The sequence below is a fragment of the Prionailurus bengalensis genome, chromosome C2 (assembly GCF_016509475.1).
Source record: "Prionailurus bengalensis isolate Pbe53 chromosome C2, Fcat_Pben_1.1_paternal_pri, whole genome shotgun sequence".
NCBI lineage: Eukaryota > Metazoa > Chordata > Mammalia > Carnivora > Felidae > Prionailurus > Prionailurus bengalensis.
In genome coordinates, this window is record NC_057350.1 from 144,333,690 (window position 1) to 144,347,109 (window position 13,420).

Consider the following 13,420-nt stretch of genomic DNA (forward strand, 5'->3'; position numbering starts at 1 on the left):
CGTTGCCAACAAATGTACTGTAGAAAAAACTAAGGTTCCACCCTTTTTTATTCTTGAAAATTTACTTTCTTTACTTCAGTGACAACTGATAAAACTAATAACCCATTTGTAAAGGGACAAGATCATAGGATTGTAACATATCGTAATGCAGGAGGATCAGATAGTCACATGCTTACTAATGCTCTCATCAGTGCCATTAGGATGCCACAGAGGTAGCCCTGATCACTCGGCGTTTCTCAGAGCCAAGCTAGTAGCTTGCTCCAACTAAGCTTAATACGTCTTGTAATGCTGCAAATGATTTCCTGGTATTGCCTTCCAAACGACTTCAGATGGGATTGTTTTTCATGTGATTGAGCATAGGAGTAATTTGGCTGCCTGAAGTGCTCATCCTAATTATAGAAGGCTTATTTAAGTCAACTTAATTATTTAGTAAACACCTTGGACTCCTCTTTCCCAGACGGGAAATGTTTAAAGCTGTACAGTGATATATGTGAATTGTGACCCAGAGAGACCAAGAGAGCCATTTTACAATGACAAAGGCAAGTGCTTTTCCTTGATGCAAACCTTGAAGAGAGGAGTACTTGAGATTTCCAGTGCCTTTCACATAAGCAGTGTCCTTTAGCTTAAGAGCTGCACATCCTCAGAGGGATGGGCCCATGGATGAAGGCAAGGGCTGAAATTCGGTTGAATCCCTTTTGTGTGTTTGAATCCCAGATACGTTTATTTTCATTCCAGAAACTTCTCGGAACTTCTTGCAGTTCAGTGTTTCGACCTACATATTCTTTCAGTGTATCGTTTTTGCCCCTCGCTGTGTGTCATGGTCTGAGCAGGTTTTGTAAAATAGAGATGAAAACCATCGAATCCCATATACCAGTGGTCTATACCAATAGTTTATCAGCACCAGGCTGGGCAGCATGGAGGACACAGAAATGATGTGGCCTGCACTTCGGGTAATTAGGCTAATATACACGAACAAAACAGTGAAGGAATAAACACTGAAGTGTAAAATGAGGTGGGGAGTTCCAAGCTTCCAAAAGGAAGTAATGCTTCAAGAAGACCAGCATGATCTTCAGAAGCTCTGGAGCAGAAACACTGGAGCCAAGTCTTGAAGGATAGATTTGGGTGGATGCAAGGAAGTGAAGCGGACACTCCAGGTGAGTAGAACTTGGGGGCAAAGGCTGGGCACTGCATACTACTAGCAAGGTGAATAAAGGGATGTGACATAAGTCCACATTATAGAGATGTGGGGATCTAGGCTGAAGAGAGGAAGGCAAGCGCCGCTCATTAATTCAGTGGGGATTTTCTACCAACTATTGTGTGCCACACACACAGATCCAAACAATGGAAACAACCAATGGTGGCCAAAAATTCTACCCTGGAGCTTGCTGCCTAATTGGGGAGGAATATGTCTGTGAAACAACCACCTGGATATATGGGAAACTGCAACTGTGCTGAATGCATTAAAGGACAGATCTATGGTTCTAGGAGAACAGACAGATTTAAATTAGACGGGAAAGGTTTTCTGGAAAAAATGACACTTCTGCTGAGAGCTGAAAGAATCAGTGAGAATGAGTAAAGGATGGAAAAGGAAGATCTTTAAAGGCAGAAAAACAAGCATTTGCAAAGACTTAGGAGGAAGCCGCGTGGTAGACAGGCCTCAGACAGTGCCTGTGGCTGATGTAATTTCGACCACGAATGGCAAGAGAGTAGGAGATCAAGGTGGAGGGGTGGGCAGGGCTTGGACCAAACAGGACTGTCAATATGGTGGGTAGGATTTGGCAGTTTATACTAAGAGCCCCTGAACAGTTTTCAGTGGGTAGGGTGTGTGTGTGTGTGTGTGTGTGTGTGACATGATCAGATTCTGTTTTGAAAGGATCATTCTGGATGCAATGTGCACAGCAGTCTGCATGAGGCTGGTGATGCCAGGGTGGGTGCAGACCCAGAGGAAGGCTCCTGCAAATAATGCCAGCCTAGAAGCTGGGAGCCAGAGTTTACATGGTGAGGCAGGAAACTGGAGGCTATAAAGGTTTTCGAGTATGCCTTAAACAAAAAAAAAGCTAGTGTTTAGAAACTCTTAGTCCTGCAAGATGGGTTAGAGAACAGAGAGATCATCAGAGAAGCTGTGACACTAACACCAGGGAGAAGTGCTAAGAGCTTGGACTAGGTGTTAGCCAAGAGGAAGATCAAAAACCCTCACTAATAACACTAGTAGTGCCTACAGCCATTTACTGAGGACTTAAACATTCTAGACACATTGGATGTTCTATCTGGTTCTTACATCTACCTCTACGGTGGGCATTATCCCCGTTCCACAGATGGGGACACTGAGAAGGAATGTGCTCAAGGATCATAGCTAGCAAGCGGCAGAAGCAGGGCTAGAACCCAGGGCTGTAACGTCAAGGGGTGAGCAAAACCGCGTTATGTGAAGAAGATCCCGGGTGTTGACGACTCATAGGGCAAAAGAAATAACATGGAGCAGCCGAACATGACTGCAAGGCTTAAAGACTGAGGAAAAGGAAAACATGCTTCCAGCGATGGTGATGCACATGGAGGGAGGAAGAGGAAGAGTCCGATTCTGGACACACGAGACAGGCAAGAAAATGCTCACCCCGTAGGTGGAATACAGATGCTACCACAGAATGTTCGAAGCAGCGGCCCCTACGACTGGCAGAGGCTCGGAGGTGGCCAGCAGTCCTGGGCCATGTGGGCCCTTTTTTGCCTCTTGAGCATTCAGCTTAGAGGGGCACTGCCATCTCTGGCTTGTATGTCCTGTTGGGAAGAATGCTTCTGAAATGACGGAAAAGGGCTCTCCTGCCCTGAACAAACACCGACAGTTCTAAGGAGCAAATGACTGTACACACTTTGGAACTAGAGCCAAGTAAACATTAAAGAGAACAAACTGTGTCCCTGTTACCACCCCTCCTCCCCCCCCCCCCCAAACTCAACTGATTTTGAGCAAGGGCTGAGCAATTTTGGCTCGTCATTGTTCAAGTGAGAATATAGTACTTTTGGGGCAGAACCTAAATGAGAAGCAAAAAAAATGTAATCTTCATTAAATTCCCCAAACTATATCTTCTCTTCCATATCATAAAATAAGGGGATCTTCGCTGCAGAACAACTACACAAATTATTTGGAATCTAATGCACTGACGTAGGACTCCGAAGGAAATGAAACAACATAAATGCAATGAGGTGCCAGAAATGAGAACATTTTTAAGGCACTAAATCACACGTCACTCACCAGCCCTCTCTGATCCTTCTCCCTTCAGATTTCCCTGTCCTCTTTGAATTCTAACATGTTAAGACAAACATACTGTCTTCTTTTTCGTCTTTTCTAACCTACAGCTCCTCTCTAGTCTTTTTTGTTAGGCTCTTACAGGCCACTCTGTTAACAGACACGTCCAGTATCTGTGCTCACTATTCTCTTACACTTCAGCACTCTCTCGCGGATGCACCTGTATCTTCTCACGGGTGGTCACTTTGCCACCCTCGCCCCTACTTCCCCCAGAAGCGGCCTTGCTGTTTACGTTTCCAACAAAGACTGTGTTTCTGACAAAGAATTCCAAAACTAAAAAAAAAAAGGCTGGAAAATCACCATCCTATGCTATTTACAACCAGGAGCTCGTCCTCCCAGGACCTGAAGGTGGGACTGAGGGAGAAGATGAACGGGGCCCGGACCCGCTGGGCGGGAGAACCCTGCCGTAGGCGCTTCTCCACTTGGTCCAAACAGGTCAGTGTTGGGCGCTGCTGATTTATGATGCCTCCATGGGGCCCTGACGGGGGCTACGCAAAAATAAGGTAATTATTATGTGCATAAGAAGCCATTAATTAAAGCATGAAGAGAGGGGCAACCTGCTAATTGGAAAAGAGCCAGAAACCTGGAGTTTAGGAGTTAGAGACTGCCAGCTACTGAATAAGGTAAGCTTGACCTTGCTGATCTGAGTTGAAGTACAGATTCAGAACCAAAGGAATGTGTTCTCCTCTCCTTGCAGTTTATTTATTTAAGAAAAAAGGTTCTTCTTTTTTTTTTTTTTTCTGTAGAATCCCCCAGTCTGGATTTTGCTGATTATCCCCATGGTGTCTTTTAACATGTTCTCTTGTCCCACATATTTGCTACCCATTTGTAGTATCTGGATGTAGAGCAGGGATTGGCAAACTTCTTTGGCAAAGATCAGGTAGGAAATATTTACAGATTTACAGGTCTTGCAGTCTCTGTCACAGCTACTGTGCCTACAAGGTGAATGCAACCATAGACAATATGTAAGTGAATGCATTGGTTGTGTTCCAATAAAACTTTATGTCCAAAAACAGGCAATACACCAGATTGGCCTGAGGACCACGGTTTGCCCACTTCCAATATACAGGCTTCCTCAGATGCAGATCCAGGTTTTTAGCAAATACACAGCCATTGGGAGGCGTATGCCTGGTGGCCCCTCTTTCTGTGACATTAGCAACCACTGGTAATCATGTCTAGGTCCATTATTTCATTACAGGCTGCAAAATGACAATATTTTTTATTCCTTTAGTTGTTATTAGCTGGAGTACTAGTATAATGAGAAACTTCCCCCTGATCAATTTAATTACCCTGGGATAGAATTCATAAGGGAACCACAGAATAAATGAATAAATGTTTGATTCTTTCCTTTTGCAAATAATTTTCAAAACAATGAGTTGGTTACTTAGCATCCTCCAAAGGTAACCAGTGAGGGATTTCTTATTTTACTATCATGAACTCTTAGATTGAAACTTTACTTAAGGCTTTCCATCCATTGCAGTTATTATCCTTACTGATGCTCTAATTATCCACTAGACAGCCAGCGGGAGCCTCTTTAAGTTGGCTCCTGAGTCCTTTTGACACATCCCCAGTAATCCTTGATGGCATCCTCACTATGCATTCTATTATGTCAAGACATTCCATTCTAATCTCATTCAGCTCCTGTTCTAGCCCTGCAATCACTCTATCTCCTAGGAGCCATGGGTGCTCAGGGAGCTCTCCGCTGCTTGCTTAATTTCTAGACAATTTAGTGGAAATATTAGGAAATATGTATATATTTATTTATTTTTTTTTTAAATGTTTATTTATTATTGACAGAGAGAGACAACATGCGCAAAGGAGGGGCAGAGAGAGGAGGAGACCCAGAATCCGAAGCAGGCTCCAGGCTCTGAGCTGGCAGCACAGAGCCTGACGATGTGGGGCTCGAACCCACAAACCATGAGACCCTGACCTGAGCCGGAGTCAGATGCTTGACCGACTGAGCCACCCAGGTGCCCCAAAATATGGATATTTTTAAAAGAAAAGATTTATCATGAATTCATACTTATTCATATTGGTATTTCCAATGCTACATTATTAACTAGATAATATATAAGCACTATCTATATATTATATTGATAATATGTAAATATTATCAATATAAATGTATACTGAATTAATATATTCTATCTTGTTTCTGTTTCTCCTTTCTCCTGTGCTGAAAATCCTAGTTTCCCCAAACTCTATACAATCACAGGCTGTTTTCTCCTACAATTTTAGCCAAGATTGAGAAGACCGGACGGAAGAGCCGCTGAAGTAAGTCATAAATAAAGAGCTTAGTTGCTTAGAAAAGGGCTTTTCCCACTTCTTCACTCTTCTGTATATCCTGCTGGGTCTTAGGCCATTAATCAGAAGGCAGGCACAATCATCCCATAACTGTTCCTCAAGCTGGAGACATAGAGGCCCTGGATTTCAGAACAGATTTCAGAGGGGAAGGTGGAAATCAAATGCATTTTATATGCTATCACTGCTTGCTTCTTCCATGGCCCCGATGTAGGTGACTGTGTTAGTAGTCAAAGGCCAATTGGCCACTCTACCGAGATCACATAGGGGATGAAAAATCCATTTCCAAACAAAAATTGTCACTAACAAAAGATTATACCAGAAAGGGTGAAAAACAGAGGTCACAAAGTTTTCTCGTTTGTGTTTAGAGGGGGGCAGGAGGGCTTCTTTTTATATCCATATAAAAATATAAATATTAAATATATCAGCATATATCATATATTATATATATCAATGAATAGACTATATTGTACACAACATACTTATCAATATAGAATAATACTCTCTATTCAACGATCATACATTAAGCCCCATCACGTGCCAGGCTCTGTGCAAGACCACGGGCAATCAAAGATGGATACGACACACTCGCTGCCTTTGGGAGAGACAGAAATGTAAGCCAGATAAAAAGCTCTTTAAACACAACAATGTGAGTAAACTAAAAAAGCACAGAGAAAAGGGAGATTGATTCTGTACAGGGAAAAGTGAGGGAGATTTTTATGGAGGAGCTGGCCTCTCAGTTCAGTGGTGGAGAATAGGAAGTGTATTAATATTCCAGGCAGATTTGTTTAGCGCACAGGAGAGGAGGCCTGCCTCCATGATCAGGAGTGCATACGCCGTGATGGAACGAACCACCACAAGCTTGTAGTGTCAGAGGGGACTATGGCATTCCTCACCGGAGAAATGTGCCTCTAAACAAAGTTGAGAAAAGGGATAAGTCTTTGAGTTCGTCCCCCCCTTCCCCTGCCACCCTGGGCTCCTGAATGCCCTTGACCACCCCCATTAATCCCTTTGTATTCCCCAGACCAAGGGCAGAAGGTTAAGCACTCTGAGAGAAGCCTCCACTGTACAGAGGAAGGCCTACAAGGTGGTGGGGTCGGTTTAACAAAAGAGCATCTTTTTTCTGTCTGGACAGAAAAGAAAGCCAGCAAGAAAGGGATGCAAACCAAAAATCTAAGTGACGGAAGAGAGAATACTCTGCTTTAAGGAAGGACATGCACTGGTGGAAAATCTCAACAATGGGGGGGTGTGGGGGAGGGGAGGGAACCTTCGGGCAAGCTGTGATGCAGGCACTTTGATCTCTTAAAGCTGGGATTTCTGTTAAACTAAATTTGTATACAAAGTGGATTATTCTGCATATCATTTTAATAAGAATATGAAAACCTAGCAACATGTAATGTTTTCATGGGAGACTTGAGGCTCTGTCTTCCTAAAATACATTTATTGGTATTCGTGATGCAATATGTAAATATCATAAAAATAAATATCCACAGTCTCATCCACTTCTGTTTGATCTACTTGAGCTTTGTTTCTTGGCCTCATTTGCCAACACAGCCCATGAAAGAAATTGCGCTCTTGGATCTCTGATGAGGTAGGGTTTATGTTCTGTTTACCTGCTGCCGTGTCTGTTTTTCCATCTCCTGTTTGTGTGTCGGCAGACGCCGCTGATGTAAGGTAACAGAGCAAACACAGACTGTTTGCATTTCGTATCAAAGGGCCCATCATACTGCCTGAATAAGGAGTACATTTATGCTTAAGATTGGATCCATTAAAGGAAAAAGAAACTCTAAAGAAAAAGAGCATTGGCGGCATGATGGTTTCAAAGTTTAAGTGTAGGTAAAACTTTACAAATGTACGTATAAAGTTGGAACAGGCCCAAACCGCTAGGGCCTGGGGTCTTTCGGGGACAGGAAAAGGGAAGCTTGTGACCAGCTCCAAGGGCTATATCGAAATGGCTACCGACCAGGACAGAGGGATTTCCTCTTCTCCAGTCGTGCTAATCAGAGATAGACAATTTTCTTTCCATCCGGTTGATTTAACCTTTTTGTGATTTAATATTCGTGGGTAGGGGCGCCTGGGTGGCTCAGTCGGTTAGGCGTCCGACTTCAGCTCAGGTCACGATCTTACGGTCCCTGAGTTCGAGCCCCGCGTCGGGCTCTGGGCTGATGGCTCAGAGCCTGGAGCCTGCTTCTGATTCTGTGTCTCCCTCTCTCTCTGCCCCTCCCCCATTCATGCTCTGTCTCTCTCTGTCTCAAAAATAAAATAAACGTTAAAAAAAAATTTTTTTAAATATTCGTGGGTATAATTAGAAACATTTACTAACACCCAAGGTCTAGGGGAAAAACTTAAAAATATAGTTGGCTCTTGAACAACATGGGTTTGAACTACATGGGTCCAAATATTTGGATTTCTCACAGTGCAGTGCTGTAAATGTATTTTCTCCTCCTTATGCTTTTATTTCTAGCTTACTTTATTGTAAGAATACAGTATATAATATATAACTTCCAAAATGTGTTTTAATTCACTATTTATGCTATCGGCAAGTCTTTCAACAGTGGGCTATTAGTAATGAAGGTTTGGGAAAGTCACAAGTTATATGTGGGTTTTCAACTGTGCAGGAGCAGGTGGTCAGTGTCCCTCCTCCCCATAGTGGTCGGGGGTCAACAGTGGTTCATTCCACCCTCCTAGGTGATAAAAATCATAGCTTCATTCAGTTAAATGACTTGTTTGGGTGGTACAGCTCAATTAAGGGGCTTCCTAGAGAATGTTCTAATAAAATATTACATTCTCTTAAAAAACAGAATTCTTTTTAAAAAGGCTAAAGTATATTTTTAATTAAAGATGTTTAGGGGCGCCTGGGTGGCGCAGTCGGTTAAGCGTCCGACTTCAGCCAGGTCACGATCTCCCTGTCCGGGAGTTTGAGCCCCGCGTCGGGCTCTGGGCTGATGGCTCAGAGCCTGGAGCCTGTTTCCGATTCTGTGTCTCCCTCTCTCTCTGCCCCTCCCCCGTTCATGCTCTGTCTCTCTCTGTCCCAAAAATAAATAAACGTTGAAAAAAAAATTAAAAAAAAAAAAAAGATGTTTAATAACATTTATTTTGGAAAACATGTAATCATACTGAAGCAATTTTCTATTCATCTTCTGAGATGATGGCCCCAGAAATAAAGGTGAGAAAATTAGAGGCAAAGACAACCTTGATTTAGTATCATAAGCAGTGCTGTGGTCTGAATGTTCATGTCCCCTCAAATTTGTATGTTGAAACCTAACCCCCAAAGTGATGGTATTGACTCATTGTGAGGTAATTCGGTCACGAAGACAGAGCCCTCATGGAAGTGCTCTTATAAAAAAGTGCCCTTATAAAGAGGCCCCAGAGAGTTTCCTTGCCTCAATTGCCACGTGAGGATAGGAGAAATCAAAAGTCTGCAACTGGGAAGAGGGCTTGTATCAAACATGACCGTGCTGGCACCTTGATATTGGGCAGTCAGTTTCCAGAACTGAGAGCAGTCTTTGCTGTTTATAAGCTCCCCGGTTTATGGTGTCTTTTTTATACAGCTTGGAAGGACCAAAACAAATAACGATAGTATCCTTTAATAGAAGATAGACTTTAAAAAGTACAAAGCAGAGAAGGTATAAAAATTTAACTCTTCCGATGTGTTTTTGTTAGCCAAAGAAGAATTCCTATATGTAGAATACGGTACCTTTTTAATTTCAGATTTCAAATTGCAAGGGTTACTCTGCTGGCTGAAGAGGGATTTCTTGAATCTCTCTATAACCCTTCTTTTCAAATTGTGGTGCAAAGCTGGAGGAAGCTGCATAAAATGAGAAAACAATTATTGTAAGCAAATTGTTAACACTGTACAGACGACTCCTGGAAGCATTTACTGAGGGTCAGTGTAACAATACGAATTCAACAGGACTAAATAAGAATATAAATTTGACTCCAAATATCATGACTAGGTGTGATAATTTTTCATTCCGCAATCCAGAAGGAATATATTACTCCTCTCTCTTTCAAAAGGCTGCTTCCATTTATACTATTGTTCCTTCATTTTCTTGGTATTATTTTTCATATAAAACCTAAATTGCACATATAAATTGAATTTTTCAAAGAACAGACTTCACGAGGAAGGATGCATTCTATCAGATGTTTACGTGCTATGTCATGCCCAGAATTGTGCTAAACAACCTGACCAAGGTCCTAATGGATCTGGCTTTGTGTTTTATGTTTTGTGTTTTGTTTTTGTTTGTTTAGAGAGAGAGTGAGCACGAGCTGGGAGAGGGGCAGAGGGAGAGAAAAAGAGAATCCTAAGCAGACTCCACGCTCAACCCTCAGTACAGAGCCCATCGCAGGGCTTGATCCCATGACCCTGGGATCCTGACCTGAGCTGACATCAAGAGTCGGATGCTCAACCGACTGAGCCACACAGGCGCTCCTGAAGGATCTGACACTTTGGAACAGGAAGCACATATCTGCACTACGAAGTCAGATGCCTGTCTGTGAGCGCTCCTGATATTCACATAGAGATCAGACTGTAGGGACCAATCTTGTCAAGAAGAAAAGAATGAATTAGTATACATTAGGGCTGTGCCAGGATGAGTTGGATTTAATAACTTAGTAGCAAGTCACTTTGAAATCTCTGAAAATATGGCAATTGGATGAAATTGGAGATTTCAAAACATTGATTTTGTAGAGATCTGCAGGTTGAATTTACACAAGGAAACCAAAGATCCTGAGAAGCAAGAGGGTTGAAGTAAAGTTTGGAAGAAGGATAACAGAGCAAAGAAATAGGGTCAGAATGATAAGTAGTCTCAGAGTGGAAATAACATTTGGTTTGTTTAAAATATGGAGAGGATTTGGAAGGAGAGGAAAAAGAATCATTAAGAAAAGAGATGGCTAAGTGGGAAGGAAGATGTAGTAGTAGGCGCTCTCAAGATTAAAAACAAAATTAAAAAATCCAGCCAACAAAAATACAAGAATAGAATTAAAGATTCAGGCCAAAAGGAGACAAATGTGGCAGTGGCAATTATTTACTCCCCCCCCCCATTCCATTTTTCTATACTCTCTTACTGTTTAGGTTTGGTGCCACGTGACTCCTCTGGCCACTAAAAATGTGTCACTCCGAGGACGTGGCAATTCAAAGACGGAATCCTCCTCCTCCATCCCTGTCTGCCCTGGGCAAGGAGCTTGGCGTCCATCCGTTCCAGATGGCACACCACAAGATGGAGGAGGGCCACCTGACCCGCCCAAATTTAGCTGAGTGAGAAATAAGCCACTGCTGTGCCAAGCAAAGAGATTTCGGGTGTATCTGTTAGTGTAGTGTAACTTACCATATCCTGGCTACAAGGAATGTCCATTCATTCAAGTTACATGAAGCAGGGGAATGTATAAAAGGTAATAGAGAAATGAATGGGGTCAATGGGGGCTCACAACGGCTTCTTATACCCAGAGAAAAACTGTTCATCAGCCCAGACACAACAGAATGTGGGACCCATTATGAAGCGCTGTAATGCCATAAACAGAAAAACAATGTAATTGAAAAATGTTTTAACAGCACCATCTGTAATTCTAGTCAATCCTTTGATTTTACTTGAGTCAAAGCAGGCTTAATTACAGAGGAACCAAGATTCTGCTGGAGGATCTGAAGTCCTATAGTATATACTCTGGAAGGTTCTGTAAGTTGACAGCATTGAATCTGTAATGAGCTCTTTTTATTTCAGAACTAGAGCATTCTTGTACCTTGCTCCAGATGTAATTGAATCACTCTCCTTATCCCCAGCAAATGGTCATAATTATTGTCCTTGTACACGGAATGAAAAGGAAAATAAATGTGGACAGAGAGAGAGGGAGAGAAAGAGAGAGAGGGAGAGGGTGAGGGAGAGGGTGAGGGAGAGGGAGGGAGGGGGAGGGAGGGAGAGAGAGAGAGAGAGGGAGAGAGAGAGAGAGAGAGAGAGAGAGATATTTCTTGGCATTAATAAGCAAATGGTTGGAAGACAGATGAGAAGGAAAATGAGTATAAGTGATAACGTGTGCATGACAGATTAGCAAAAGTAATGAATTTAACTTAAGAGTGGGACCAGACAAAGAAGGGAAGGGTCCTGTGCACACCTTTCTAGCAAGGGGATTGGTTAGAGAGGAGTGGATGGGAGAAGTGCCTGGAGATACCTTTTTGGTTTTGAGAATTCCCTACCCTTACCCACGGGAAGTTGCCACTTCCCTAAGTCAAACACCAGAGGGCAGTGTTGGCCCAGGACCGTCTAGTTGTTGCCTTGTACTATTCCAATTGCCAAAGAGCGGCAGCAAGCCTTTTGTGATCCACCTAATTGCACAGCGGACTTTTGAAGGTGTGAAGTACCAGTGGGTCCACAGGTTCCTTTGAAAGAGACTAACCCCAGCACTGGCAGCTGTCACTACCGGATTGCTAATTCAAATAGTCTTAAAATCCTTGCTATTCATTTAACTTGATAAGCCTCTAATTAACTCAGAATTGCTTTTATTGCTCCTGATTGCTTGAATTAATTCTCATAAAAGCTTTCTTGAATGAGTTAACAAGTCGACTTAAGATTCATACACGAGACAGTATTAGAAAGCTATTTTACTTATTGGAATAATTATCACGATAGCCAGCACCCCATCTTTAAGATTTTCATGGAAGAATTTAAAATTTGGCGCAGAATGATACATAGTTCAATTGCTGAAGAAGTATACTATACTATATACAAGAACTATAATACTAAGAATAGAATATTAACACCTATGATTCTTATGTGCCAGTGACTATGATTACTCTTTTGTGTGCATTATGTCCCTTTTCTCCCCACAATAAACTTGTAAGGCAGCTACTGTGTTATAAGTAAGGAAATCAGAGCTTCAAGACATTATGTAACATGCATAACGACTGAGTTGGTGCCTCTTTTAACACAACCCTTATCCCAGAGCACACACACCACCACTGGTATTTCTACAGTGTAACACTTTACAAACACTCCACATACGTTATTTCCTTCATTGCAATAGTCCCAGAAGCTACCCGAATCTTACTGATGGAGAAACTGATTCTAGAAAAGATGAGTCTGTCAACACCACACATCTAAGAGCTTATTTTTTGTTTTTACCATCCCAAAGTAACAACAGAAAAGATGAAATCTGATCTCTATGTTCTATACCAGAGTCTTGAACTTGCATGATGTAGGGATACTTCCTAAAGATACATTCTCTAGTGTCTCTAAGAATACCTAGTGCACACCAGCAATAATGGAGAGTGCCCCATTTGAAGTGACTTAAATAATATCTTTTCTGTAAAAACAAATTATTTTGATATATTACCGCCTAAAAGGAGATTTCCCTAAATGCTAACAAAAATTCAGAGATCATTATCAAAATAAAGGCACAAAATGTAAGCTTTCTGTTGGAATCCGCGAACCCTGAAAACACGAGTCCGCTTGGATGCATGGCTTTACCCTAAATCCGGTGTAATCTATCCCCCTTGCCATTAGGAACCAGGAGACCCAGATAAGAGACAGTAAGGAGGGTTCCAATTCCATCTACGACTATTGCTGAAAAGAGCGGTTTGTTCCACTGATGACAGCCAGAGTATAACTTCAGCTGAGGGACAGCTGTTCCCAGCCACAGTTTTTGTTCTATCGGCAACAATTGTGGTTGTTAAGATGGCAGTCTGAAGTTGGTCCACCTAACTGCCCGTCTGTGCTCTAGGAGACAGATGTTTGATTTTTAAAAGTTGCTATGTGCTGATTTTCAAAGCATTTCTTTAACCAAGTCATCGGATTCTGAGTACAGAATTAAATCCAAAGCATAAGTTGGCTGCAT

General features: G+C 42.2%; 1 protein-coding gene across 6 annotated transcripts in view; it reads right to left on the reverse strand.

Moving 5' to 3' along the window:
- NEK10 (NIMA related kinase 10) overlaps nt 1-13,420 on the reverse strand; it is a 231,100-nt gene that overhangs the window by 13,819 nt on the left and 203,861 nt on the right. For 5 of the 6 annotated variants that reach the window (XM_043595557.1, XM_043595555.1, XM_043595558.1 and 2 more), the window contains one exon: nt 9,294-9,404. In XM_043595557.1, coding sequence (XP_043451492.1) covers nt 9,294-9,404 — 111 coding nt within the window. Of the gene's footprint in view, nt 1-3,991; nt 4,231-9,293; nt 9,405-13,420 lie in introns of those variants that run through there. The other variant, XM_043595559.1, reaches the window with a different exon arrangement.